This window comes from Lissotriton vulgaris, chromosome 4_1, assembly GCF_964263255.1.
Source record: "Lissotriton vulgaris chromosome 4_1, aLisVul1.2, whole genome shotgun sequence".
Classification (NCBI taxonomy): domain Eukaryota; kingdom Metazoa; phylum Chordata; class Amphibia; order Caudata; family Salamandridae; genus Lissotriton; species Lissotriton vulgaris.
This window is the reverse complement of record NC_141691.1, coordinates 17,352,717-17,379,885: the sequence shown is the minus strand read 5'-3', so window position 1 is coordinate 17,379,885 and position 27,169 is coordinate 17,352,717. Positions and strand designations below refer to the sequence as shown.

The 27,169-nt window shown below is 42.6% G+C and overlaps 1 protein-coding gene across 1 annotated transcript in view; it reads right to left on the bottom strand.

Annotated features, from left to right (window-relative positions):
* LOC147718235 (nicotinamide N-methyltransferase-like) overlaps window positions 1-27,169 on the bottom strand; it is a 187,800-nt gene that overhangs the window by 149,301 nt on the left and 11,330 nt on the right. Inside the window, exon 2 of the mRNA XM_086918242.1 lies at window positions 25,832-26,039. Coding sequence (XP_086774368.1) covers window positions 25,832-26,039 — 208 coding nt within the window. The remainder of the gene's footprint in view (window positions 1-25,831; window positions 26,040-27,169) is intronic.

Here is a 27,169-nt window from a genome sequence, read left to right as displayed (position 1 = left end):
TAGTCTATATTCCAGAGTTCTATAGAAACAAGTGGTTGATGTGTCGGGAAGGAGGATAGGTGGGGAGGGGATGCCTCGGGTTTTGATGTAATAATTTTGCTAATCTATAAGACCCAGCAGGGGATAGGTCTGGGTAGGGGTGGAGTTAGGTGAGAGAGGGGGAAGTGAGGAGCTTGAGATCTGCCTGAATGTCACAGACAAGTTGGTGGTCAAGTATGGTACCACCAAGTATGGTAATTCGTACTTCAAGAGTGTCAACAATTGGGCACTGGCGGAATCATGGGAATCCAAGCAGGAACGGTAAAGGTATATTCAGAATACAAGAATATATTTGTTGGTATGTTGTTAGAACCGGGAATGTGTAACTCTGGGCTTACTGTTCGAGAGATGTGTCATAAATGTGATCTAGTTTGGTGAGTCATGGGGCCTTGAACCTTGCAGAATGTGTTCTATCATGGAATTGTATGAGGGGGTTGATGTGGCGGGAGCTGGGGCAGGAGACGGGTTGGGTATTCAAGGATAATAATGGGCACTGCTAAAGGTTCCTGTGTGATGATAGAGGAGTTATTAACAACTTGGGAGGGGGATGAATTCTTAATGGTCATAGCATTCTTAATGGGAGAAATGGGTTAATTAAGGGAAGATGAGGAGTCAAGATATGTGCTACTCCTTGACTTGCACTGGTGAAGGAAGTATCAGATTTGGCTTCAAAATAGAGTATGGTCACAGAGGAGTGTGGCAAGGAGTGAAGTAAGGTGTTGTACTGTGGAATTGAGAGTAGATGGTTATATAGCATAGAGCTATACTGGGGAGTATAGTGTGGGATGGTGGAGGGGAGCCGACTGTGTTTGAGTGGAGTATAGTGTTTTTATGATGTGAAGTTGAGTTGGATAGAGTGAAGTGGCGTAGAATGGAGTAGCGTACAGTAGAGTGCCATACCGTATAATAGCGTACAGTAGTGTGGCATACAGTTGAGTGGCATAGAATAGAGTGGGATACAATGGATTGGAGAAAGTCAAGTTATGTTTAGTGGAACAGCACACTGCACAGTGTTGTAGAGTTTAGTGATGTACAGTGGAGTTGCATTGACTTTAGTGGTGTAGATTGTACTGGTGAACAGTGGATTAGTGTAAAGTGGAGTGGCATACATGGGAGAGAGAGAGTGGAGTGGGGGAGAGTAGAGTGGTGTAGAGTAGAATGGAATAGAGTCAAATAGCAGAGAGTTGAATTATAGAGTTACGTATAGTGGAAAAGAATTGGTGAAGTGACATATGGTAGAATGGGGTACAGTGGACTATTGTAGGGTTTATCAGCATATAGGGCAATAGCATACAGTGGAGTGCCATAGCGTGGAATAGCAAAGAGCGGGACAGGGTACAATGGTGTTGCATACAGTTGAATAACGTAGAGTACATTTTCATACAGTTTACTGGCCTACAGTCGAGAGCCATTGATTGGAGTGGCATAGGGTGAAGTGCCATACAGTGGAATAGATTTGAGCGGGGTAGAGTGGGCGGAGTACAGTGGAATAGGTAAAGTACAAACAATGGAGTGGGGTATACTGAAGTGTATAATATGGAATGACATAGAATGTAGTAGCATACAGTGATGTTGTGTGGATTTCGGGAAAAGGGAAAAATAGTGCAGAAAGAGGCACAAAGGATGAAGAAATAAGAAGCAACAGAGGTGCAGAAAGAGGGGAGAGAGGTATATAAAGAGGCTCAAAGGATGCAGAAAATAGCAAGTGAGGTGCAGTAAGAGGCAAAAGAGGTACTGAAATAGGCAACAGAAGTGTTGAAAGAGGAAAGAGAGGTGCAGATCAGGGCAATAGAACTGCAGAAAGAGGCAAACGAGGTGCAGTCACAGGGAACAGGTAGGCAGATTGAGGGAAGAGAGGTGCAAACATATGAAAGAGGGTTATAGAAAGAGGCAAGAGGGGTGACTCTTTTTGCACCTCTGATGCTTCTTTCTATACTTCTTTTGTGTCTTCTGTACCTCTTTTGCATTTTCTGCAGCTGGCTTGCCTCTTTCAGCACCTCTCTTGCTTTTTTTCTACAGGTCTCCTACCTCTTTCTGCAACCCTCTTTTCTCTGTCTGCATCTCCCTGTTCACTCTTTCTGCATATTTAATGCCTTTTTCTGTACTTCATTACTTCTTTCTGAACTTTTCTTCCTTCTTTCTGCACCTCTCTTGCTTCTTTCTGCACCTCACCTGCCTCTTTAAGCACATCTCTTGCCTTTCTCTTTATGAACCTCTGTTGGTTCTTTCTGCACTGTTCTTTCTTCTTTCTGCACCTCACCTGCCTCTTTTTTCACTCCTATTGGTTCCTTCTAAATCTCTATTGCTTCTCTCTGCAATTTTATAGTTCGTCCTGCACTTATTTGTGGAGAAGTGTGGCTCAGGGGTTAGAGGTGGCAGACCTGGAAGCTGAGATCGGCCTGGACCAGGGTTCAATTCCCCGCCTCGGCGGGTCTTGGGCTAAAAATTCCACGGACTCGATAATTCTCGCTCCGGTGCCTTCTCGACTCACGGGTTCACACTCTGCGACTCTGGGCAATAGCTTGCTTAATCTCCACAACGGCCCCTCGCGGCGGGATGCCTGGCTTTCACCTTGTGGATACCCTGCCGGGGTTATCTCACAGGTGAATACCAGGACGGGTTCCCTAAGCAAGCGCCAGGACACCCACTGCGGGTAGCTGTGCGCTATATAAGCTCAAATACATTTACATTTACATTTACTTATTTTACTTGTTTCTGCACCTCTCTTGCATCTTTCTACACATCTGTCCCCTGTTTCTGCACTTCACTGCGTCTTTCTGCACTTCTCTTGCCTCTTTCTGCACCCTTCTTCCCTCTTTCTGCAACTCCCTTGCCTCTTTCTATACCTCTCTTCCCTCTTTCTGTATCACTCTTACCTCTTTTGTATACCTCTGTTGTTTCTTTCTACACGTCTATTCCTTCTTCCTGCACCCCTTGTGCCTCCTTCTACACATCTAATGCTTCTTTTTGTACTTCTCTTGGTTGTTTGTGCACTGCTCTTGCCTCTTTCTGCATCCCTCATACCTCATTGAGCACCTCTTTTGCATCTTTCCACACTTCTCTCCCCCCTTTCTATACCCCTCTTTCCTCTTTCTGCACCTCTGTTGCTTCTTTCTGCACTTCTATTGCCTCTTTCTGTACCTCACTTGCCTCTTTCAGCACCCCTGTTGCTTTGTATTGCAGCTCTCTTGCCTCTTTCTGCACCTCTCTTTTCTCTTTATGCATCTCTCTTGCCTCTCTCTGTACCCCTGTTCCCTGTCTCTGTATCTTTCCTACCCTTTTCTGCATATCTCTTGCCTCTTTCTATACCTACTTTGACTCTTTCTGCACTTCCCTTGCTCTTTCTGCACCCTTCACACCTCTTTCAGCACTTCTGTTGGTTCTTTCTGCACTGATTTTGCTTCTTTCTGCACCTCACTTGCCTCTTTCTGTACTTCTTCTGTTTCTTTCAACAGATCTGTTGCTTCTTTCAGCAATTATCTTGCCTCTCGCTGCAGTTATCTTCCTTCTTTCAGCACCCCTCCTGCCTCCATCTATACCTCTGTTGCCTCTTTGTGCACCTCTATTGAAAGAGGTCTGCACTTCACTTGTTCTTTCTGCACCCTTTGCGCCTCTTTCTGCACCTCTGTTTGTTCTTTCTGCACTGCTCTCGCCTCTTTTCGCCTCTTTCGGCATCTATGTTGCTTCTTTCTGCACCCCATTTCCCTCTTTGTGCAACTCTCTTGCCTCTTTCTATACCTCGCTTCCCCTCTGAGTTAGAGTTAGTTGTAATCCCCCTGCCCTATTATGTACTAGGGCCTTACATGGGAGGTCATGCCAATAACAGGGCTACCAAAACCCATAGTGTACGTAAGTATTTTTACTGTATTCTAAGTGTATTTCAGTATACCACTGGCTCTGTGCCTGGTTAGTCAGTCAGTTACCACCAGTACCAGTCTGCAAAAAGTTGGGGACACAGGATGAATTTCCAACAAGGCCACTTTCTGCACCTCAGTTGGTTCTTTTTGCATATCTCTTGCTTCTTTCTGCACTTTTCTTCATCTTTCTGGACTTCTGTTACCTCTTTCTGCATTTATTTTGCTTCTTTCTGAGCCTTTCTTCTTCTTTCTGCCCTTGTCCGACCATTGTAGGCATAATTAGAAATTAGCACTTAAACAAACTTTGAAATTCACTGAAAAAAACATAGGTTTTAGGGATGTTATAATTGTATATTACATTTAAAAAACCTTTGAAATTCACTAAAAAATTCCGGTCTGTTCCCGTATTGCCATCTGCTGGTTTCGTGCACAGCTCCCACCGATATCTGAGAACCATTGGAGATCATTGGAGATGACGACATTGGACGTCAGATGCCAAAGCTGGACGTTGAAGCACAGGTGCACACGCCCGCGTGCACCCGAAGATCTCATTGAGAATTAACCTGAGGGTCACGTCGAGCTACCCCCTGGGCCACTGAACACCCGAGGTGCCCTGCGGGAGGTCTGCGGGAGGCCCTGATGAGGCCCCGATGAGCAGGCGAGGTGAAAACAGGAGCAGGTGCTGCCTCGGAGCCTGGTGAGAGCAGGTCAAAGCAGGAGATTACTGGTGGCGTCTGAGAGGCTTGGCTCCGAGAGAATATTTAAATTCAAAATTCAGTCCTTAAAGAGTGCTGTCGGTACAAGGAACCTCTAATCTTGTGACAGTATTTTATCAACAGGTGAGCAACAAGGGGCTGGAAGAGTGGAGCGCGCAGCGGTAACCGGGGAACAGGGGTAAGTGAGGAGTAGCTGTGTAAGATATCCTGAGTGAGGGAGGGTCTTGCTTTTTAAATAAATAAGGTCATCAAATCCAAAAGTGACCTAAAAGGGACAGTGGCAGCCATAAGCTACTGAGTTGGTAAAGGGGGCCCGAAAAATCCTTGTGGAGACTCGACGAGGGAGGAAGATTTAAATAGGCTACATACAGGATTGGTAAACGGAGGGCAAGTAACGAAGAAATGAGTAAAAAGATGGCACCAGCCAAAGCAAGAGACCGTAAGGCCCCAAATATTGGGAAAAAGAATGAAATAAACTTTCAAGCAGTAGGTGAAGTGAGCAGTGTCTCTAAGTTAAAGGGGGCGACAGGCGAGCCAACTGGAAAGAAGAAATTAGTATCAAGAAATACCCAATCCTTGACTCTAACACTGCAGTCAGCAAAATCTGCAAAATCAAATATAATTACAAATGGTGGCTCGTTAGTGTCCAACTTAATAAAAGATTTCTTGGGAAGACATTTTAAGGGGAAGGATATTATGGAAAAGGAGACAAGTGCCGTGATACATCCAATTTTGGAGTTCATAGGCGCGGTGGAGCTAGCCTTTTCAATTGAGACCAGTTTTAATATCTCTGGAGTTCCCTCACCAAGACTGTTTCAGCAATTGCTTGAGCACGCAACGGAGAGCGAAGGTGAAGATGGAACTCTAAGCAGCAAGGGAAGGAATATTAAAGGCAACGATGGAACAATCACCCAAACTAAGGCGAATGCAGGTGCCGAGTGCCTTATTGTGGTATAGGGAGTGAACTATTACAATCTCCACTGCATGGGCTGGAGGTGACAGAAGCCTCAAGCACTTCCATGCTTGAGGTTTTAAGAATCCTCCAAAAAACACTGCAAGGTTTATTGGAGGTATCAGTAGTGAATAATGACATTTTAAAAACACAAGGGGAGCAGTTTAAAGCTATGTTATGTGAGTTGACACAAATTAAGGACTACTGCCAGCATTAGTTAGACAGGTAGGTGAAGAATACGATGGAGTAGGTGGCGTAGAGGAAGAGGAAGTTGTACTTGGGGCTTCGAACCCACAGAAAGAGGAATTGAGTGTTTATATATCTCGTCAGGCTATGATCGTGAGAAAATGGGGCAAAATAGGATATAATACGAGGTGCCTCCTGAGGGTTTGGGGACAGGGGTTCGCCCCTAGAAATAAACAATATTTAAAACAACTAGCAAGGAAGGAGAGAAGAGAGAAAGTAGAAAGGAATAGCAAAGAAGATCAAGAGAGACAGGTGATGCAAAGAGCAAAGGAGTTCAAGGTAAAGTCCTGAGTTGAACAAAAATAATACTGGATTCCGCAAGAAAAGAAAAAGACTAGCAAAAGTAACTTGGTAGCAACATTGAATGTAAAGGAGGGGATAGACATAGAAAAGAGGATAACGACCCAGTTGGGAGCTAGAAGCCCTAGGTGTAATAAGGCCCTTATGGAAAAAAATAAAGGAAAAAGCTTTTCAAGGACAAGAGAAGCTGGTTTATTAGGGGGCACCAATGGGGCAAGGCAAGATTGTAACCCCGACCTATTGGTTTTCCTGAAACCTGCCAAACAGGGGAAAGGCGTGAAAAAAACTAGGAAATTAAACCCATTAAATCGTTCACAGCTCCTTTACTCCTTGTCAAAATGTGAAAGCCTCTGCAGCATTGGCACAGAGGACCTGAGAGAAGTAGGCTCTGTTAAGAGCAGTAAAGGGGGTGAAGTAACAAAGGTTCTGTTGTATTCTGCCTTGGTAAAAGCAGCGGTGGAAAAAGCAAAACATGAGCTGCAAAAGGAGGAGATTAGACTGGTAAAAAGGGAGGAAATCCAGGGACAGCACTTCCTTATGAAGCATGCAGGTTTAGGGATATGGCACGTGAGGTTAATTAATTCAAGTCTGAAATAATAAAGATGGAATGGCAATAACTATAATTGATAATGAAATAGCAAGACATGAAAGAGATGTACTTGCTGGATACTGGTATAATGTCCTAGCAAACACAGATTTAAGGGAGTACGATGAGGAAGGGTTCCTGAGTGAAATAGACTAGGAACATGGGTCGTCACACAGCCTATCAATCCTGTTGTGGAACATAAACGGATATAAGAAAATATCGACTCAAGATAATGTATACAAGTTCATTATAAGAAACGATATTGTGTGCTTGCAGGAGACTTGGCTGTCTGACGATACCCTAGCAAACCTAGTTATAGCAGGATTCATTCAAAATGCCAAAGCAGCAAGGAAAAACCCAATGGGGAGGCCATCGGGAGAAAATGAACGCTGATCTCTACACAGATAGCAAGGAAGGTTGAACATGTGAAGTCACACTGTGCTTGGGACTCTAGGTTGTAGGGTTCTACTGCAGAAGCTGGATCCCTGTTATGAAGGGATATGCATCATAAATGTATACATACTGAAGGGAAAGGACCATGAATATGAGGAGAACCTGGCAAAGTTGAAAGATGATATTGCGTCTATAAGTGAAAATTATCAGAAGGATATATTATTGGTATTAGGAGATTTTAATCATAGATTAGACCCCCGATGGGTGGATAGTTGGCATAAGGAATTATTAACATCTTATAATATTGAAGTGGCCACTTTCCCTAGGGGTGAGTCCTCACCACAAGATAAGAAATGTACTCAAATGATGGGTTCATTAGGCATGGTATGCCTAAATGGGGGTATGCCTAAATGGGAGTATGCAGGTTGATTGGCCAGCAAGTCGCACCTTTATGAAGGGCCAGCAACTCTGCCCAATAGATTATATGTTTACCTATGCTTGGCATTTTGGGCTAATCAAAACTTTTTAGCTGGTGAAAATGGAAGGTAGCGATCATTACCTCTTGAGACCTGGATTATATATACCAAATAGTAAAAAGAGAGAAGGGCTCTTCAGGTTCATGTGTATTACCCTAAATGGTTGACAACCAGGATAACAGAGGAACACATTGAGCAATTAAAACAAACTCAGCTGGTAATCCCAGTAGAAGAAATCCACTCTAGGAATGGAAGTATCTGGTTAGAAGCAAAATGTAAATTATTACTTGTTTAGCACACTACTCACTTGCAAGGGTCTCAAGGCACATGTACGAATACCGCTTTGGAACCCATCCTTGCTTTCCCTGTGAGGCGTCCACTCCTGGGCACTCCCAAGGTGGAGGCCAGGCATCCTTAGCGTTGTGGGGGCCGTTGTGAAGATTAAACAAGCTATTGCCCAGAGTTGCAGAGTGGGACTCCATCATTGGAATAGGCACCGAGGCGAGAATTATCAGGTCAGTGGAATTTTTGAGCCCAAGACCCGCCGAGGCGGGGAATTGAACCCTGGTCCCGGGCTAGACCTCTGCATCAGGGTCTGCCGCTCTAACTATTGAGCCACACTTCCCCACCAGTAGTAAGTTAGTGGACACCCTAAGGATAACATTTTAATCAATCAAATCAGGGCCTGGAAGACAGAGAGTTAATAAAAATATGAATGCCGGGCAGCAAAGGCTCAGATCAGGCAAAAAGACAGAAGGTTATGGGCTAGGTTCAAAGTGGAACTGTCTGATTCCCTTCAATCACTTAGGGTAAAATATAAAACATTAATCAGGAATAAAAAAAGAACTTATAAAGATAAATGCTGGCCAAATATGTTGGAGGTAATTGAAACTAGAGATACAAAAGGCTTTTTGGACATTGGTCCAAGAAAGCGCGGGTAGGAAATTAGGATCCCTAGATTGTATGGTCCCTGAGGATGATTGGATGGGTTACCTGGAAGAGATATAGGGGAACTGGCCGGTACAAGAAAAGACGGGGGGGACAGGGTGGTTGCTGGCGAGGGACGACCTAAAAGAACGTTTTGCCCCAGTCCTATTAAGAAAATTATAGTAAATCTGAACCTCACTTGTGCCACCGGCCCAGACAATCTTTCAGCAGTAATAATAAAGACCAGACTAGAATGGTGGGCAGAGTTTTTTGCAAAGATGTACCAAGGGATTTTGATGACTAGAACTGTACAAGAAAGCTGGAGAGGTGCAATTAAAAGACCAATCCACAAGATGGGGGATCGAAATCTACCAAAGAACTATAGGTTAATAAAACACCTAGATATAGGGGAGAACGTTTTTTCGAAAGTCATTTTGGGACTACTTACAGAGTGGTCGGAAGAAAATCTGATTATACCCCCAGAAAAGGGGGGATTTAAAGCAGGCAATTCCACAAATCGATCAAACAGCGGCGGAATTTATGTTGTTGTTTTGTAGACTTTCACGCAGCTTTCGATCTGGTGGACCGGGAGCTATTGTGGGAGGCCCTAATCAGTTATGGTATCCCAAAAGATTTGTTAAGTCTGATCCAAATGCTGCACATAAAGAATTGTTTACAACAAGGGGTGGTGAGGGACAGAGTCTCTGAATAAAGCAGAAAGCTCTCACCCAGTCAAGAGATCAGGGCTAGATCCAACACCGTTTTTTAGCTCACTGCACCATCCCAGTTTCAGAACCTGGCTGTATGCAAATTAGTCTGTTCCTGTCCCAGTGCATGATGGGAACAGGGCAAACCAAACTACAAAAGCCAATTCTTACACTGGGAAGGAAACAAGCTCCCGGGGACCGGTTTCTGGCATTACAGCCGTCTTCGGCCCGGTTTGCTTGAATCCTGATGGTGCAATGAGCAAGGGTCTCACATCTGAGAATACCCTTCCACGCTTAGGGTGGACAAAAATGTTTACAACAAGGGGTGGTGAGGGACAGAGTCTCTGAATAAAGCAGAAAGCTCTCACCCAGTCAAGAGATCAGGGCTAGATCCAACACCGTTTTTTAGCTCACTGCACCATCCCAGTTTCAGAACCTGGCTGTATGCAAATTAGTCTGTTCCTGTCCCATGCATGATGGGAACAGGGCAAACCAAACTACAAAAGCCAATTCTTACACTGGGAAGGAAACAAGCTCCCGGGGACCGGTTTCTGGCATTACAGCCGTCTTCGGCCCGGTTTGCTTGAATCCTGATGGTGCAATGAGCAAGGGTCTCACATCTGAGAATACCCTTCCACGCTTAGGGTGGACAAAAATGTTTACAACAAGGGGTGGTGAGGGACAGAGTCTCTGAATAAAGCAGAAAGCTCTCACCCAGTCAAGAGATCAGGGCTAGATCCAACACCGTTTTTTAGCTCACTGCACCATCCCAGTTTCAGAACCTGGCTGTATGCAAATTAGTCTGTTCCTGTCCCAGTGCATGATGGGAACAGGGCAAACCAAACTACAAAAGCCAATTCTTACACTGGGAAGGAAACAAGCTCCCGGGGACCGGTTTCTGGCATTACAGCCGTCTTCGGCCCGGTTTGCTTGAATCCTGATGGTGCAATGAGCAAGGGTCTCACATCTGAGAATACCCTTCCACGCTTAGGTTGGACAAAAATGTTTACAACAAGGGGTGGTGAGGGACAGAGTCTCTGAATAAAGCAGAAAGCTCTCACCCAGTCAAGAGATCAGGGCTAGATCCAACACCGTTTTTTAGCTCACTGCACCATCCCAGTTTCAGAACCTGGCTGTATGCAAATTAGTCTGTTCCATAAAGAATTGGGCTCAGATAATTTTAGATGTAGATGGAAGTTTAACCAGGAAGATTGAGATTGGTAATGGGTTACGGCAGGGATGTGTATTGGCTCCCCTGCTGTTCTCCTTGTTCTTGGCAGACTTGCCATTGACCTTAGAGAACGCCAATTAGGGCAAGCCCAAAACAAGATGGTAAGCATATTGCATGTTTGCTCTTGCGGACGATCTTGTGATCATGGATCAGACCGAATCGGCCTACAAAGGAAACTAAATATATTTCATGATTATTGCTCCAAAAAAAACTGGTGGTGAACATGGATAAGACTAAAGCCCTGAGCTTTAGTCTGAGAAAAGTCGGGTTTGCATGGTTTTTGGAGGCTAAGAAAGTAGAAACTGTTACAGAATACATGTATTTAGGAATGTGGATTGAAAGAAATTTGAAATGGCATACCCATCTGGATGCATTAAAATTAAGAAAATCAGCATCAACTAGTAGATTGAAATTGTTCAACAAAACCTATGGTACAATGTCAGTTGGACCAGTGTTAAAAGCCTACTCCGCCATGGTACCTCTGCAGTTTCTGTATGGTGTGGAACTTTTATGTTTGAGTGGCAAAAAGGGTTGGGATGCCGAGGAAGGTAAAAATCTAAAAAATCTATTCTCACTCCCCTCGTAAGCAATGGTACAGGTCATAAGACTTGAACTAGGATTGACTGCTTGGGGCATCTTAGCCAGTATGACCCTTCTTCGTTTTTGGCAACGCCTAGGAGTAGGTGAGAACACCAAAATATCACAATGGTGTAAAAACAAAATTCAGAATAGTGAATTAGAATGGGCAAAAGAGACTAGAGTTATTAAGACGAAGATGTGTCGCACGATGAAGGTTAAATTGTGTCCCATTACTTACATGATTAATTGTGATAAGAAGGAATTAAGGACATTGGGGAAGGAAATATCGCAGGCACAGGATCAAAAGTACCTTGCGAATAAAACCTCAGTACATTTTATGACTGAGGCATGGAAAAATGAACAATGCTTTGACTATGTTGACAGATTACCCGATTGTTGGTTGAGAAGAGAGGTTTTAAGGACAAGAATTGGGGTAAACATGTGCTATATAATAATGTGGTGAAAAACGTAATTATCGATGAAATGGGAAGATGCATTTGCACTTTGGTCTCTTCATGTGATTTGTTACATATTTTAATAGATTGTCAGAAGTATTGTGATATTCAAATCATTTTTTTAGACCGATTTTTAGTAAATATGAAATTAAGTCTAGGGCCCAGGCTGTAACTTTGCTGACGGAAATGAGCCACTTAGATATGCTGTTGCTATTGGGAAGTTCATGCAAAGAGTGAAGGCACTTCTTCTTAACGGTTTTAAATGAGTTTTTAACCCACTCACATTAATTAATTAATAGAGGGTGTATTAATTGTATTGTATTTAAAGATGTGTTTAGTGTATTTAAGATTATGTAATTTTAGATGTATTTTACTATATGTAATGTTTGAGGACCAACGGTCCAAATAAACGTAAATTAAACAGTAACACTGAAAAATCCATAGGTTTAACCATAGGTTTCAAGGATGTTATAGTGAGAAATTAGCATTTTAAAACATAGAAATTCACTGAAAAAACCACAGGTTTCAATGAAATTATAGTTAGATGGACATTTCACTCGTACAAAACCAGAGAAATTCAGCCGTTATAGTTAGTTGAGCTAAGTATAACAAGTGTCCCCACAATGCACTGCTGAAGACATTACATGCACCTATATAATGTCCTTGTAATCTGTGTTATTTTCAGTAAATTTCTATGCTTTTTTGATTCTATTTCCTAACTATAACTTCCCTGTAACCTTTGTTTTTTTGTGAATTTCTAACGGTTTCTAAGAATATTTCCTAACTATAACATTCCTGTAACATATGTTTTTAATTAAACTTCTAAATAGTGTTAAATTGTATTTCCTAACTGCAACCTGTAAACATTGAGAATCAGTGTGTGAGTTGCTTTATAGGTTGGTGAGTGACTGTAGGAGTGGCTGTATGGGTCTGTGAGTGGATTTGTGAGTAGATGTATGGGTTTGTTAGCGGGTGTGAGAGTGGCTGGGTGGGTTTTGTGATTGATTGTGTGAGTGCCTGCTTATGTCTTAGAGTAAATAGGTAAATGGTGCTATGAGTCTGCTAGTGAATGTCTGAATGCCTATGTGGGCCTGTGAGTGGCTGTATGAGTGTCTTTGTGTGTCTGCCACTGGGCAGCGCTTTGGACTTATGGCATTTATATACTTAGGGTATTTTAAAGGCAGAACCATAGACTCTACTCTCACCATAAGATAACAGGAATTATCACAGTCACTATAGATCAGATTGCATTCCACTAGATCAACAATGCTGTCCAAACCAATGACACGATGAGGGCAATGCACTTGTACGCACAATGAGATATTACATGTAGTATCCACAATCAATATCTCAAATAACTTCCCTGGCGCTCAACTTCTTGCAGCCCACCGTCAAAGCCACTAAGACTAACATTTAAACACAAGTAGAAGGAGCGTCTAATTAAATAATGTTATCTAGCATAATAAAGTCATGCAGTCCATGAAGAATCAAAAAGTTCCAAAATTATTTTGCACTTGTATTCGATTCTTTTATTTTAGTATTTCATTCAACAAATCAGTCTTTCTTGATGATGACATCAAACATGAAGATATTCAAAACATTGGACAAACAAATATTCCACAGCCTATGCATTTCGTCTCATCTGGGACATCATCAGGGCTATAGTTATCAATCGTATTTTCCATGTTTTGTTCTGATGATTTCCACTTAATCAAAATTTCACAGTTTATTTTTTTAATTATTTTTTTATATATAAAAGATAACTCCACTTATTACTTCTGCTCATCAAAGATCCATAATCAGTCTTCCTTACTTCCAATACAACTGCAGTAATAGCCTTATTCCTATATTAACTCCTATAGTACTTCTTTGCTCTGTGATAGCTGAGCCCGATAAATCCTATTCGGCCTGCTCAACAGAGACCCATCATCTGTCTTCCTGCAGTGATTGCCTTATTCGTCCATTTATTCTTGTAGTACGTCTTGACTCCGCGACAGCTAGGCCCAATAAATCCCGCCAGAACAAAACCTGGAGAAATACGATTGATAGCCTAACTATGGCTCTGATGATGTCCCAGATGGAACGAAACGTGTAGAATGTAAAATATTTATTTGCACAATGTTTTGAATATCTTCACGTTTGATATCACCATCAAGAAAGACTGATTTGTCGAAATAAATACTACAATAAAAGAATTGAATACAAGTGCAAAGGAAGCTTGAATGGAACTTTTTGATTCTTCATGGACTGCATGACTTTATTATGCTAGATAACATTGTTTACTTAGGCGCTCCTTCTACTTATGTTTATATTTTAGTCTTAGTGGCTTTGACGGTGGGCTGCAACAAGTTGAGCACCAGGGAAGTTATTTGAAATATTGATTGTGGATACTACATATAATATCTCATTGTGCCCACAAGTGCATTGCCCTTATATGCTCCTTCTACTTGTGTTTAATTTTAGATCAACAATGCATTCGTCCCCATTAAGGATTTCAGGTTGTTTTCCATCATGGTATATGAGAGGTAACACATTTAATTTGCCTTTGCCAAGCCCCAAGAAGTCATAAACATTTGTGTTTTACTGAAGTAGAGCTTCAACTGGGGCAGCAACCATGTATATATATTGTAAGTGCTTCCCGTTGATTACATGTCTTGTGTATATTCTACACTGCAACCACTTAAAGAACCACAAGTGTGTATGCCCTGGGCACCAATTTAGTTTTTTTGGGGAGAGGGCAATGCAGCCCCAGAAACCACATCCCCCAGGGAACGGCTTTAATTCAACTGGGAATGGGTCTACATGCCGCCCCCCCTGGCCAGTCTCAGCCCTGCGGACTTTAAACCCTGGGGTCTGACCATTTCTGCTGGGTGCCGTTGTCCCACCTATGGTACCCAGTGTGCATGTTGGAGACCGCCATTGGAGCCTCAAGGGCCCTCCAGTCAAAAAATTGTCCCCGTTCCTACAGGTGCCGACATTGATCTCACACACAGGGAGCTGCTGATAATGCATGTCTGTGGGCTTTGAAAGAGAAGAAAACTCTGCTTCCAGCAAGCAGGAGCACTTTAACAGTTTCAGCTTGCTGAAAGCAGAGTGATTGCTTTTTCTTGGCGGGAACTATCAGCTCCTACCAAGCAAAACAAACATAAACCTCCTGAGGAATTTTTTCTCTCCTAATAGCAGCCTGTATATGTCTAAAAAATATCTATTTACACTTAACACATAAAAATATGTATTATTTCCGGAAATTCATATGTCATTCTTGCTTGCAGCATCATAAATATATACAACACATGTTTAGGAGGTTTGGAATCTGTTCATTCAAATACCTAGTACATTATACCAACGGATTATTGTGGGAAAGTGCCCTAATCCTAAACTAGTATCTCAGATCTTCTAAATACATTTGTATATATGAATCAAACTCTACAAAGTAAGATAAAAGTATATTTCATAATCTGTCCAAGTAAAAGCCGCTGCTAAGAACAAGTGACATCTCACTTCTAATCCAATAAACAGCTCTCACTTAGTCCATATAACGTTGAGAACATTGAGTAATTCAGTCGCTTGAAACAGATTTCACCAAATCCTCAAATATCATAAAAATACCTTAATAATTCTGTACATGATAAACCCTTAGTGAATGTAACAAAGATAGTATAATTAGACATTCTATCCTACATGTACTTCTATATCCTCTTCCTTATTAAGTCCTGCATGTGTCTTAGTGTGTAAATCCAGGATGTACCTGGATTCCCAAATGTCTTAACCCTGCCACCCTGTTGACTCTCTTAAATTAGCTGGAACTGTTTATATGGCAAAAAGTGACAACTTAGAGACATCACTCTCATGATGGTCTAAGTAGTGTCATGCCAAAGGTTATGTGAAATCTGTTTTCCTAATGGCTCTCTGATGTTCCAAAATATTCTCACATAGTGGGAAGATAGTTCTTCCCACATAAATGAGAGAGCGCCGGCATTTGATGACATAGAAGCAGTGATCTGTGATACAGTTGAAGAAGTGAAAGATCGTCCTTCTTTTCCCTTCTGAGGTGGAATATTTAAAGGTATTTGAGATAAATCTATAATCTTTGCAATGGCTGCACTTGAAGAATCCTCTAGTTCTGTTCAACTAAGTGTCCTTCTTGAGAGTTTAGTGTGATAACTATGCGTCAAGAAATCACCTATTGTTCTACCTCTCCTGTAGGTGATGGAGGGTTTCTCCGATAGGTCACTGCCAATTACCAAGTCTTTTTTTTATTGTGTTTGAATGCTTACATATCACATTTCTTACTTTAAAGGACGAGGAGTTAAAGGTCCTTATAAGTCTAGTGGTGTTCTTTCATTCTTGATGTTGTTGTTAGAATATAATAATTGATCTCTTTTTAATGGTTCCCCTTTTTTGCAGCTACATTCAAAGGTTTAGGCGTATAACATCTAGCTTTTAATCTTTCCTCATAAGTATAGTCTGCCTTTCCAAATCATTCAGGTTGCTACAGGTTTTTTTCAGTCTCAAAGTTTTGCCGTATGGTATACTCTCTACCAGGTTTCTAGTATGTTGGCTAGTAAAGTGCAAAGTGCTATTGCCTGCAGTGATCTTACGATGTACTAAAGTGCAAAGAAATGTAATGGCTTTGGTACCCATTGTAACTGTGAACTTTAAATTGTATGGATTTTGATTCATTTTCGTCAAACTTTTGCATGCGTTTTCTTTGGACTCAAACCATAAAATAAATAAATCATCAATGTGCTGCGTTCAAAATAAAATATTGACAAGCCTCTGCTTATTGTCTTCTGCCCAGGTTACTCGCTTCTCCCACCAGACCATCACCAAATTGGCAAAACTGGGGGAGAAATAGGTGCCCATAGCAGTGCCATCTTCTGGCATTAGAAGGAGCCATTATGCAAAAACATGTTTTCCTGAAGACAATACTGAATCATTTCAATGAGCATCCATTTATGCTCTAAAAGCATTCTGGTATTGTTTTTAAAAAGGACTTACAGGCTTTTACTTCTAATTCAGGATCGAAACAAGTATATAAACTCACTACAACAAACTGAGGGAGGGTAAACCAAGAGAATCATAAAGTACATATGTGTAATGTATTGACACCAAGCCCCAAATCCTAAAACATTAACAATTCAAATTAGGATTTCAAAGTTATTTTAATACACCCACACTCCCTGCCTTCACTTAGACTTACCATTCAAAGAACTCCGCTTAAAAATGTATTGTGTGCACCCACACACATGTTGTGTCTTTGTGAGGGTCTAATTATGAATCATGCCACAGATTGTTCCTGTGGGTGAAGACCCTAGTAATACATATATAAACATTCTTTATATATAAATATATATACCATTAAAGGTTCAAAAGTAATACCATTACAATACATATATCTGAGATAAATATAAGATCAGCACTGATTTACCTGAGTGCTGTAACTTACTGATCTCGGATACACTGCACATATGCACTTTATTATTCTCTTTGGTTTTCCTCACTCAGTTTGTTGAAGCTTGTTATTTGAGACGATGATGGTAAACTCATAAAAAAGACTTCTCACTCCTCCTTCAGTTGTGGTGAGTCTAAAGTCACTAAATCAATAGTGATCATTATATAGGTGTCTGACCATTCAAAGTTCTCAAATGTCATCAAACAATCTCCAATCCTTACAATAAGCTGGGATGGTTTACCATGAAGGGCGAGAGAAATTGATCAATATTAATAACCATGTTCTCCAAAATGCTGGTGTTTGAGGAGACTGTTAGCTTACCTGATGGATTTGTTAGACTCTTATGCAATTTAGATAAGACATAAAAAAGCGATGACCCTTGGCTTGTCAGATCTTCAAGAAAGCACATTCATATTTATCTGAGATACCCAAGTCTCTCCACTGAATCTGACTTTCTGGGTTTCTTTGGACTGAGGCCTTGTAAACCTCAATAGTGATAGCATCATAACATTCCTTTTGTGATAACTGTTTCATATCCTCACCTTCATACAATGAAGTATCCATCATTTCCACATTACCCCCTTGTCGGAATTTAAGTATCATTTTTCAAGGTTTCCAATGCTTTCCGCTGAGATAGAGTTATCACCTATCTGGGTCTTGTTATCCCTCATATATATCAACTCCTGAGTTAACATGAAAAACAACTATGTTATCATGTGGCAATGTAGGGATAACTCAGGATAGTGGTTTGAAGCAACTACAGCTTGAGGCATCTGCATTAATGCCTAATGCAATTAGCATTGATTCCATATTAATAATAGGGTCTTCTTAAGCACTTTCTCTCAATAACAATTCTAGAACAAGTAGCCCCTCTGCCTTCCCCAATTTGTGGAACACAAGTCGAATGACTTACAAACTCTGCACTCAAAGGTTTCTTTGCCATTTTGTGTACTTTGCTCAATTTAAATGTTCTAGTTACATCATCCCTATCACATCCCCGTCCCAATCCCAACTTCTAATGCTTGCTTCCCCCCTCATTCCTCTCTCCCCCCTCCTGTCTCATTCTGTTTCCTCCCCTTCCTCCACCACTTCCAATCACTCCCACATCCTAACAACAATACCTCCCACATTCCCCTCTAACCCCCTGATCTCCCCCGTTTCCAAAAACACTCAAAACTTGCTCCAACCCCCTCCTGGCTTTCCACCTCTTCCTCCACTCTTTATTTCCCCCCCCCCACATAACCCTAATTTGACGAACAGTCCAATAAACACAGACCCATCTATTCATTCCCTGGCTTCCCCTACCACTGAACTTATCCTTCTGTCCCACATCTTAGAGCTCTCCTCTCTTAGAAATGATATCTCACTCCTTTCAAAAACTATCTCCTCACACACGGACACCCTCCTCAACACATCCACAGACTCCCACCTTAACCCCATCACCTGCAAAATTACTCCTCCTTCTAACAACCACACAACTGACACATTACCCAATCAACCCTCACAAGCCATGACCCCATACAATACCAACATGTCCAATGAACCACAACGTGGCACTCAACCAACACCCTCTGAAGTTAACAGCTCCTCTAACATAACTATCTCTCCTTCTCTACCCTCCAAAGCGAACAGCTCCTCTAACTTAACTATCTCTCCACCTACACCGTTACCCAATTTACCCCCTAGTCATAAACATTCCATCCCAGTTATCTTAGGAACTAGAAGACTCCCCCTTCGGCCCTCCTCACCTAGACCTCCACAACTTGTTAGATCTATCCCCCCTTGTCCTCCCGCCCAATCGCCCAACCCCACTCCCTTTTTTGCACGTCGACTAACTGCCGATCCACCTCATGCCCCACGCACCTGTCTACTATTCCAGTTCTTTTGGGAACAAGCAAACTCTCCCTTTCTCCTTCCTCCCCAGACCACCCCAACTACTCACATCTATCCCTACTTGTCCCCCCTCCCTTACACCAGTCTCCACCGCCCTTTGCTGCATGTTGATTAACTGCAGATCTGCCTCCTGTCATGCCACTGAAATCGCTGAAACCATTCTTAGCGAAAACATTGACATTGCCTTCCTAACCAAAACATGGCTCACCCCCACTCCACTCCTATCCTCGACTTGCTTATCCCCCCTGGTTATTCTATCATTAGAATAGACAGAAAAGACCAAACAGGCGGTGGTCTCGCCATAATTTTTAAAGCTGAACTTAACATCTCTCTAGTCAATCTACAAGTCCCTTTATCCTTTGAATACCTTTGCGCCGATCTCATCACATCAGACTCCACCACTACCCGGTTACATGCTATCTACCACCCTGCTGGAAAGAACATCCCAATTACGGAAGAATTGACTGATCTTATCATACAATCGTCACTCTCACATTCTAAAAATCTCTTCCTCGGTGATTACAACATCCATTGGAACAACAGTCTTGATCCCTCTGTCATCCTACTTAACGATACCATTGACATCACCAATATGTCCCAACTCTGCCATACTCCGACACATAACAAAGGTGCCACTCTTGATGCTATTATAACGAATAAAGATCTTCCCATTGATTGGTCTGACCACTACCTTATCCTCTTCACCATGACTAAATCCATCACTCTCCCCACCCTCAGCAGCACACTATCCAAGAAATCCACTCGCAACCTTCACCTTATTCCTCCAGACAAATTGGAAACCGCAATTAAGGCTCACCTAGCTCTCCCCCCTCTCTCAGACAGCACCTATGACCTTACCAACCACTACAACAATTCTATTCTTGAAACCCTCGACCAAATCAAATTGCCCCAATCAAACTTAAACTACAAAAAAACATTCCTCCCAAGTCTTGGTTCAATTCCGAACTTAACAATGAAAGACGGTCCCTTAGACATTCTGAACGGACTTGGAGAGCTCAGTGTAGACAATCTTGCTATCCTTAGAACCACAAGATCCCAGTACAAAAAACACATTTTTAACGTAAAAGCCTCCTTCCTACGTTCTCAACTAGAGCAGGCCAGAAATCACCCTCGAGAACTTTTTAAAATTGTAAAAAAACAAACCTCCACTGGCCCTCCTAAAATTCTAGCCTCCATTGACAAATGCAAAGAAATTGCCAGCTTCTTTACTAACAAAATCAACATGATCAAACTTTCGTTCTCTTCCCTCCCACCCTCACCTCAACCTTCCACCATCCTACACACCATCCCAAACTCTGATAACTCTCCTTCGACCACCTCCTCTGCACCGCTCGATACCTCCGTTCCCCTCCCTGCTATACCCCAACAGGATATCCCTCCAATAACAAACCCCACTGCTAAAAACAATGCCTCCTGGAGTGACTTCAGTCCAGTAACAGAATCTGATCACTAATATCATTGCCAAACTAAAACCTTCTGCCCACTCCAAAGATCCTCCCCCCCCCACTCTGTTTCAAGAACTCAAATCCATCATTGCCCCCATATGGACCAAAATCATCAACTCCTCTCTTTCCACTGGATGTGTCCCCGCCTCCCTTCAACTCAGCCAAATCTTGCCTATTCCCAAAAACTCTGCAGTTGACCCAAATGACCCTAACAACCTTCGTCCAATCTCTAACCTTCCATTCCTATCCAAAGCCTGTGAAAAATGTGTCCTATTACAACTTGAGAATCATATTGCCTCGTTCAACTTCCTTGATGTCTTCCAGTCTGGCTTTAGAAAGGGATGCAGTACAGAAACTGCTATGCTAAATATCATGCTAAAGACATTCATCTTTCCCTTGACAAAGGAGAATCCTCAGTACTAATCCTTCTAGACCTCTCAGCTGCATTCAATACCATCCACCACCCCACCCTTCTCAGCACTCTCAAAGACCGGTTTGGTTTAGAAGGCGCCGTTTACAAATGGTTCTCCTCATTCCTCCTAAATAGATCTCAACAAATTAAGCTTAGCCATTTCCTCTCTAAACCTAAACCTGTCTCACTTGTCGTCCCTCAAGGATCCATCCTCTCCCCAACCCTATTCAATTTGTTCATGGAACCACTCACCCTCATCCTCAAACACTCAAATATCAACTACCACCTCTATGCTGACGACACCCAATTATACTACAAGATAAAATAGACATCCTTCACCTTAATGAGACCCTGATAAAAATTCAAACCTGGTTCCATCTGAACCATCTCAAACTGAACCCCAAAAAAATGGAAATCATAATTTTCTCCCCCAAAAATAGCTCTCTTCCCATTCAACTTTGGTTAAATGACATCAAAGCTCTAAACTGCCCCCTCTCCACCTCTAATTCTGTCAAATCCATAGGCATCAGTATTGACCAGATTCTGAATCTCATCCCCCACATTAAAAATGCTTCCAAAAGCGCTCTTTTCACCCTTCTTCATCTTAAGAAACTTAAACCTTTTATTCCTGCAGAAGATTTCAAACTTGTTGTCCAATCGCTGGTCCTCTCCAGGATTGACTATGGCAACAGCACTTTGGCGGGCACCCCTAAAATCCATCTTGCTCCAATTAAATCTGTCCTCAACCTTGCTGCTAGACTCATCTCTGATTGTAGAAAATTTGATCACATCTCCCCCGTCCTCAAAAATCTCAAGTGGCTCCCAATAGAAGGTAGATCAACCTACAAGATCGCCTGCATCACTCACAAAACTCTCCACCAAAACACCCCTTCTTACCTTACAACAAAACGACACAAAGCAGGCTGCTCTAGATCCCTGAGGAGCACAAACTCCCTTGTCCTCATCCCTCCTAGACTAAAATGTAAAAAAAACACAATCCCGTGCATTCTCCGGCAACGCTCCCACTATCTGGAACTCTATCCCAAAAGAAATCTGTTGCAACCCCTCCTACCCTCTCTTCAAGAAAGAACTAAAAATACTTCTTCTTAACAAATACTGGGGTATCTAATGTTTCTGACACTATACATTGTAATTGTAATTGTAATTGTAATGGGCATTTATAGAGCGCTGCTACCACTCCAAGGAGTATCTTGGCGCTTACACAGCCCAGATGGAAGGGTTGGATAGGGAAAGAAGTCCAGTTTTTTAAACACAGCCTCTACACTAGGGTTCTACACATTGAGTCAGGCATGGAGAAAATCCAGGTTTTCAGTGCCTTCCTGAAAGGGGCCTCTTGGGAAAAAGAACGCAAGGGAAGGGGAAGTTTATTCCAGGCCTTAGTTCCCAGTACAAAGATGGATTTGCCACCCTTTGTAGCCAGTTTAAAGCGGGGAATAGTAAGTAAATTCTGACTGGCAGATCTTAGGCAGCGTGCTGGGTAGTATCTTTTGAACCCCCTTCGTAAATAGGTCGGGCCACGTTGATGGAAGGCTCTAAAAGTAATCAGGAGAAGTTTAAACAAAATTCTCTTTCCTATTGGCAGCCAGTGTAAGGTATTTAGAGCTGCAGAGGCAGATGATCTGCGGGGCAGACGCAGTACGAGGCGGGCAGCCGCGTTTTGGATCATCTGCAATTTGTGGAGCACGATTTTATTTGCTCCAGCATAGAGTCCATTGCAGTAATCTAGCCTGGAATTTATTAAGGCCACTGCGACTGTATTCCTCGCCGAAAGGGGAAGGAGGTCAAAAAATTTCCTAAGTGCTTTGATAATTTGAAAGCACATACCTGCCACTGCTACAGCCTGAGGTTTGAAGGATAGGCAGTTGTCAAACTTTATGCCTAGGTTACGGGCGGATGCAATTGTGTTAGGTGGAGCTTCTGCATCCGATGGCCAGCAAGCTGACGGGGAAAAAAGATTATTGATCCCTATGGGTAAGATTTCCGTTTTTCCGGCGTTGCACTTTAGATGGTTGTTATTCATCCACTTGAATGTCGCTGCAAGACAATTCCTAAGGTCTTCCTCGGCACCTGGTTGTTCCTTATCCAGCACCAGAATCAGTTGGGTGTCGTCAGCGTATGAGATAGAACTGATCTTGAATGACTCGATCAAGTTCATCAGGGGTGTCATATATAGATTGAAAAGGACAGGGCTCAAGCTGGAGCCCTGTGGCACCCCTGAGCTGACGTTTTTAGCCTCAGACTGATATGGGCCAAGCACTGTTATTTGGCGTCTGTTTGTGAGGAAGTTCCTACACCAGGTCAGCACCTGTCCTCCCACCCCTGCGGCAGCCAACCGGTCCAGTAAGATGTTGTGGGACACGGTATCGAAGGCTGCCGACAGGTCAAGAAGGATAAGGACAGCCTGTTTTCCCCGATCCATTGCTGCTCTTAAGGTTTCAGCAGAATATAATAGAGCTGATTCGGTAGAATGTTCTGACCGAAAGCCAGACTGATTTGAATGGAGAACGTTATTCTTCTCCAAAAAGTTTGTCAGTTGACTATTGACAAACTTTTCAGTCAGCTTAGATAGGATGGGTAGCAAAGAGATCGGGCGCAGGTTGGACAGGGTAGTAGGATCGGCCATGGCCTTTTTTTGGAGTGGCTTTACAGCTGCAAGTTTCCAGTCCTCTGGGATACTTGCTGTTGCTAGAGAAGAGTTGATGATACTGTTAATCATGGGATTAACTATCTCTATTAGATGGTGCAACACCGGAGGAGGACAGGGGTCAAAAGGGGAACCTGATTTGCTGGCTAGAATGGCTTTGGCAGTTTCCTCCAGGGGGACTGGGCAGAACTCGTCAAAGCGGAGGGGGGAAGTCATCTTCGCTATCTGTTCACCATCCGTTGTGAAGGTAATATCTGAAGGGAAGGTATTAGTGATAGTTAGGATTTTATTATCGAAATAATCAGATATCGTGTTACAGAGATCTTGTGATGGAGGGATCTCTTGCGATAGAGCTGAGGGCTTGATAAAATCCTTAACGATCCTAAAGATAGCTTTTTGTTCTTGGCCTGCAGAAGAAATGGCCTGTAGGTAATGGGCTTTTTTTGCTAGTTTTAATCCTACATGATATTTTCGTCTAGCTGCTATATAGGTTTTACGTGCAGCTGTGTCGTAATTACGACGCCACCTCCGTTCTAGAGTTTTCACTTCACCTAGCTCGGCCTTAAGGGCTGATGAAAACCACGGGGCATTTTTTTTCTTATTCCTAGGTTTCATGTTCTCACTATTAGCTGGTATGAGCAGCTTGCCCGCTCCAGCAATCCAGTCACAAAAGCTTTGATAGTCTGGACAGGTACAATCGGCGAAAATTGGTAAATCATTTTTAAGATTTTCAACAATATCGGCCCTTCTGGCTAGTGCCTTCCAATTCGGAGTGGGTTTTATATAGGGGTTATCTGTACCTTTTAAGGAGTTAGAAAAGAATTTCCGGGTTTCAGCTATCAGGAAAGGAATTAAAAAATGATCAGTCCATACCTGAGGGCTTGGAGGTTTAACTATCAGGCTGGAAAAATTGGAGCAGATACCATCCAATAGATGTCCTGCTTGATGTGTTGGTTCGCGATTCAACAAAGTAAGTCCCAACACTTCAATTGTGTCTAGGAAGCTACTGACTCCAGGATCAGTTGGGGCCTCGAGATGTAGGTTGAGGTCCCCCAACACCGTGAAATTAGAGAACCTGAGAGTTAGGTCACTCAACACGTCGCCAACAGAGTCTAAAAATGTGGAGGGTGGGCCTGGAGGGCGATATATAAGGACTCCGGAAAATACAAGAGAGTCATGAATTGCTAAAGAAAAAGCAAATGCCTCTGACTCTTTTAGCTCTGTCAGTGCTTCAATAGTGCATTTGAAATTATTCCGATAGATAATTGCAAGACCCCCTCCTCGTTGTTCCTGCCTATCTAACCGTAGGATATGATAATCATGTGGTAGGGCTATGGCAAGGGCAGGATTAGACCATGGCTTCAGCCATGTTTCCGTGATAAAAAGACAATCCAGATGGGATTCGGTGATAAGATCAAAGATGTTCTGAGCGTTTTTTACTAAGGAGCGGGCATTAATTAGCCCACCTCGAAGCAGAATAGAATCGCTGGATGTCTCTGACGGCAAGTCAGAATTTAAAGTTACTCGACAGTGAGCACAACAAGCCGGGCCATACCAGGTGTGGGGAACTAAAGAGCAATGACAGGGAGCATAAGGACCCCGAAGTGATAGTAAATAATCCCGTGACATACTTGAGTCAGGGGGCATCCTGGGGCGATAGAAAAGACGATCAGAGTCTCCCGCCTCTCGCGCCTCCTTAGCGCTGACGGGCGCAGACGGGCAGACTCTGGCTCGACTCAGGCGAGAGACAGGCGCTTCCGCTGCGCGTCACCGCTGCGCGGGAGAATGCGAGCTTTAAATACAGGCTCACCTGTTGTCCACACAGAGCACTAGAGCGCTCTGACCAGTGGCACACTATCCACAGCAGTCCCAAGATGGCGGCCGGGCGCCTCGAGCTACACTAACAAGGCACAGTGGGGACACAATTTAGGTGCAGGTATGTGGGCGAACTAGTGGCAGTTAAAATACAAATAATACAAGTAATATTACAGGCTTTGTGGAAAACGAAAAATTATTTTAAAAAAATTATAGCGCTGCGCGCCTAAATACACGCTAGCACCCGTGCGCGTTTAAAAACGGTACAGCTTTCTCCAAGCCTTTACATGAACATGTAAATTGACTCCCTACCTGCTCACTCCACTCTCCTCTCTATGCACCCCTCCTAACTCCCCCTCTCTTTACCCTCGTACTCTTACTCCCCCTCTCCTCTCTCCCCTCTCCCTACTAACCTTAATTTTCCATTCCCATCCCAACCTTTATCTCTATTCTCCCTGCCCTGTTTAGAAACGCCGGCAATCAGTAACATTTTGTAACTCGTTCTCGCTTAAATCTCTTTTAATCTACTTAATTGTTTTTGTGTTCTCATGCCTTGTAAAGCGCTCTGATACTCTCGAGTCCAGTAGCGCTATATAAAACATTTGAAATAAATAAATAAATAAATAAATTTGTAATACATCAACTGGTGTAGAACACATACCCTTTGCATTGAAGCTCACAAAGTGCCTTTGCTACATGACTCCAGTCCAGCTCTACGGGTTCATTTTTCCACCACTTCTCAATCTCTGTGGTGCTATTATCAGTCGAGGCTCCAATAATGATTTCTGAAAAATATTCACAGGCTGGTAAAGCCCATTCGACATAAGAACCAAGGCACAGGTTTATTAGCAGCTCTCCTTTCACACCACCTGGTAACAAAAATGATCAGAACTGCATCATTGATTAACTTTTTGAAGAAGTTAAAATTAAATTGCCTTTGAGCACTCTCATTACATCTGTTGTAAATATAAATTGAATTACACTTTAGCCTCATTCTGAGGAGAATCTCTAAACATTTTAGTAAAAAATAATATTAAGGTACAATTGTATTAAACAAAGTTAAAAAAAAGATTCAAATTTGTAAGTTGTAATTCTTGAACAAAAAGCATTACAGGATGTATTGAAGAGCAATATGGAAGAGTGAAGGAAAGTATGAGTAAAATGTTAGAAGTTGACCCTTCTGTGATCACTGTAGCTGTAATGCTCACAACATCAATATCACCTTTTCAAACAATAGTTGTTTTACAGGGCTAAAGAGAGAAGCTATTCATTCATTCCCTCTCATGCTCCTGAAAGGCTGATACCTTTGTTAGGGGTCTGAGAAATGACATCATGTACAGAATCCAGCATTAGACACATGATTCAACACTCCCTCTCAGCATCTGCCCTGGGATGACCTCCTGTAAGCATTATATCCAAAGGCACTTGTAATAATATGGATGGGATATCCATCAGGTTTCTAATGGAGGAACCCGTCCACAGAATTTGTGGCATAACGAAACTTGAGAGGGCCCCCTCTAAAGTACATACAGGGGTGGTCCAATACTCCTGCACTAGTCAGGACCTCTCACCCACCATCCATGCACAGTACCAGAGGGAGCCCCCAGAAGCTAGGGACCCCAGCACTACAGGGGTTGCAGGGGTTTAATATGCCACTGCACCAAACTCTAAATCTGGCCCATAGTCTCCTTTTCTGACTCCTGTATCATGTGTACACTAAATGATATGTAATCTTCTTCCCCATCTCCATGGCACCCCTCTTTTAAGAACAAATGACTAACGTGCCAATAGGCTCAGGATGGCACTCTACTTCCTCGTGACTTCCTCCAAACTAGAAATCCTTTATTTTCTTATCTGCCGCACTCCTTCCCCTCCTTTCTCTCCTCTTCATCCTGACACCTTCACACCCTCCTTTACAAAGGACACAAAGACATGTTGTGATGGATCCAAATAACCATGAATCTCCAAAAAGATCATCAGATAATCATTTAATGCTTTT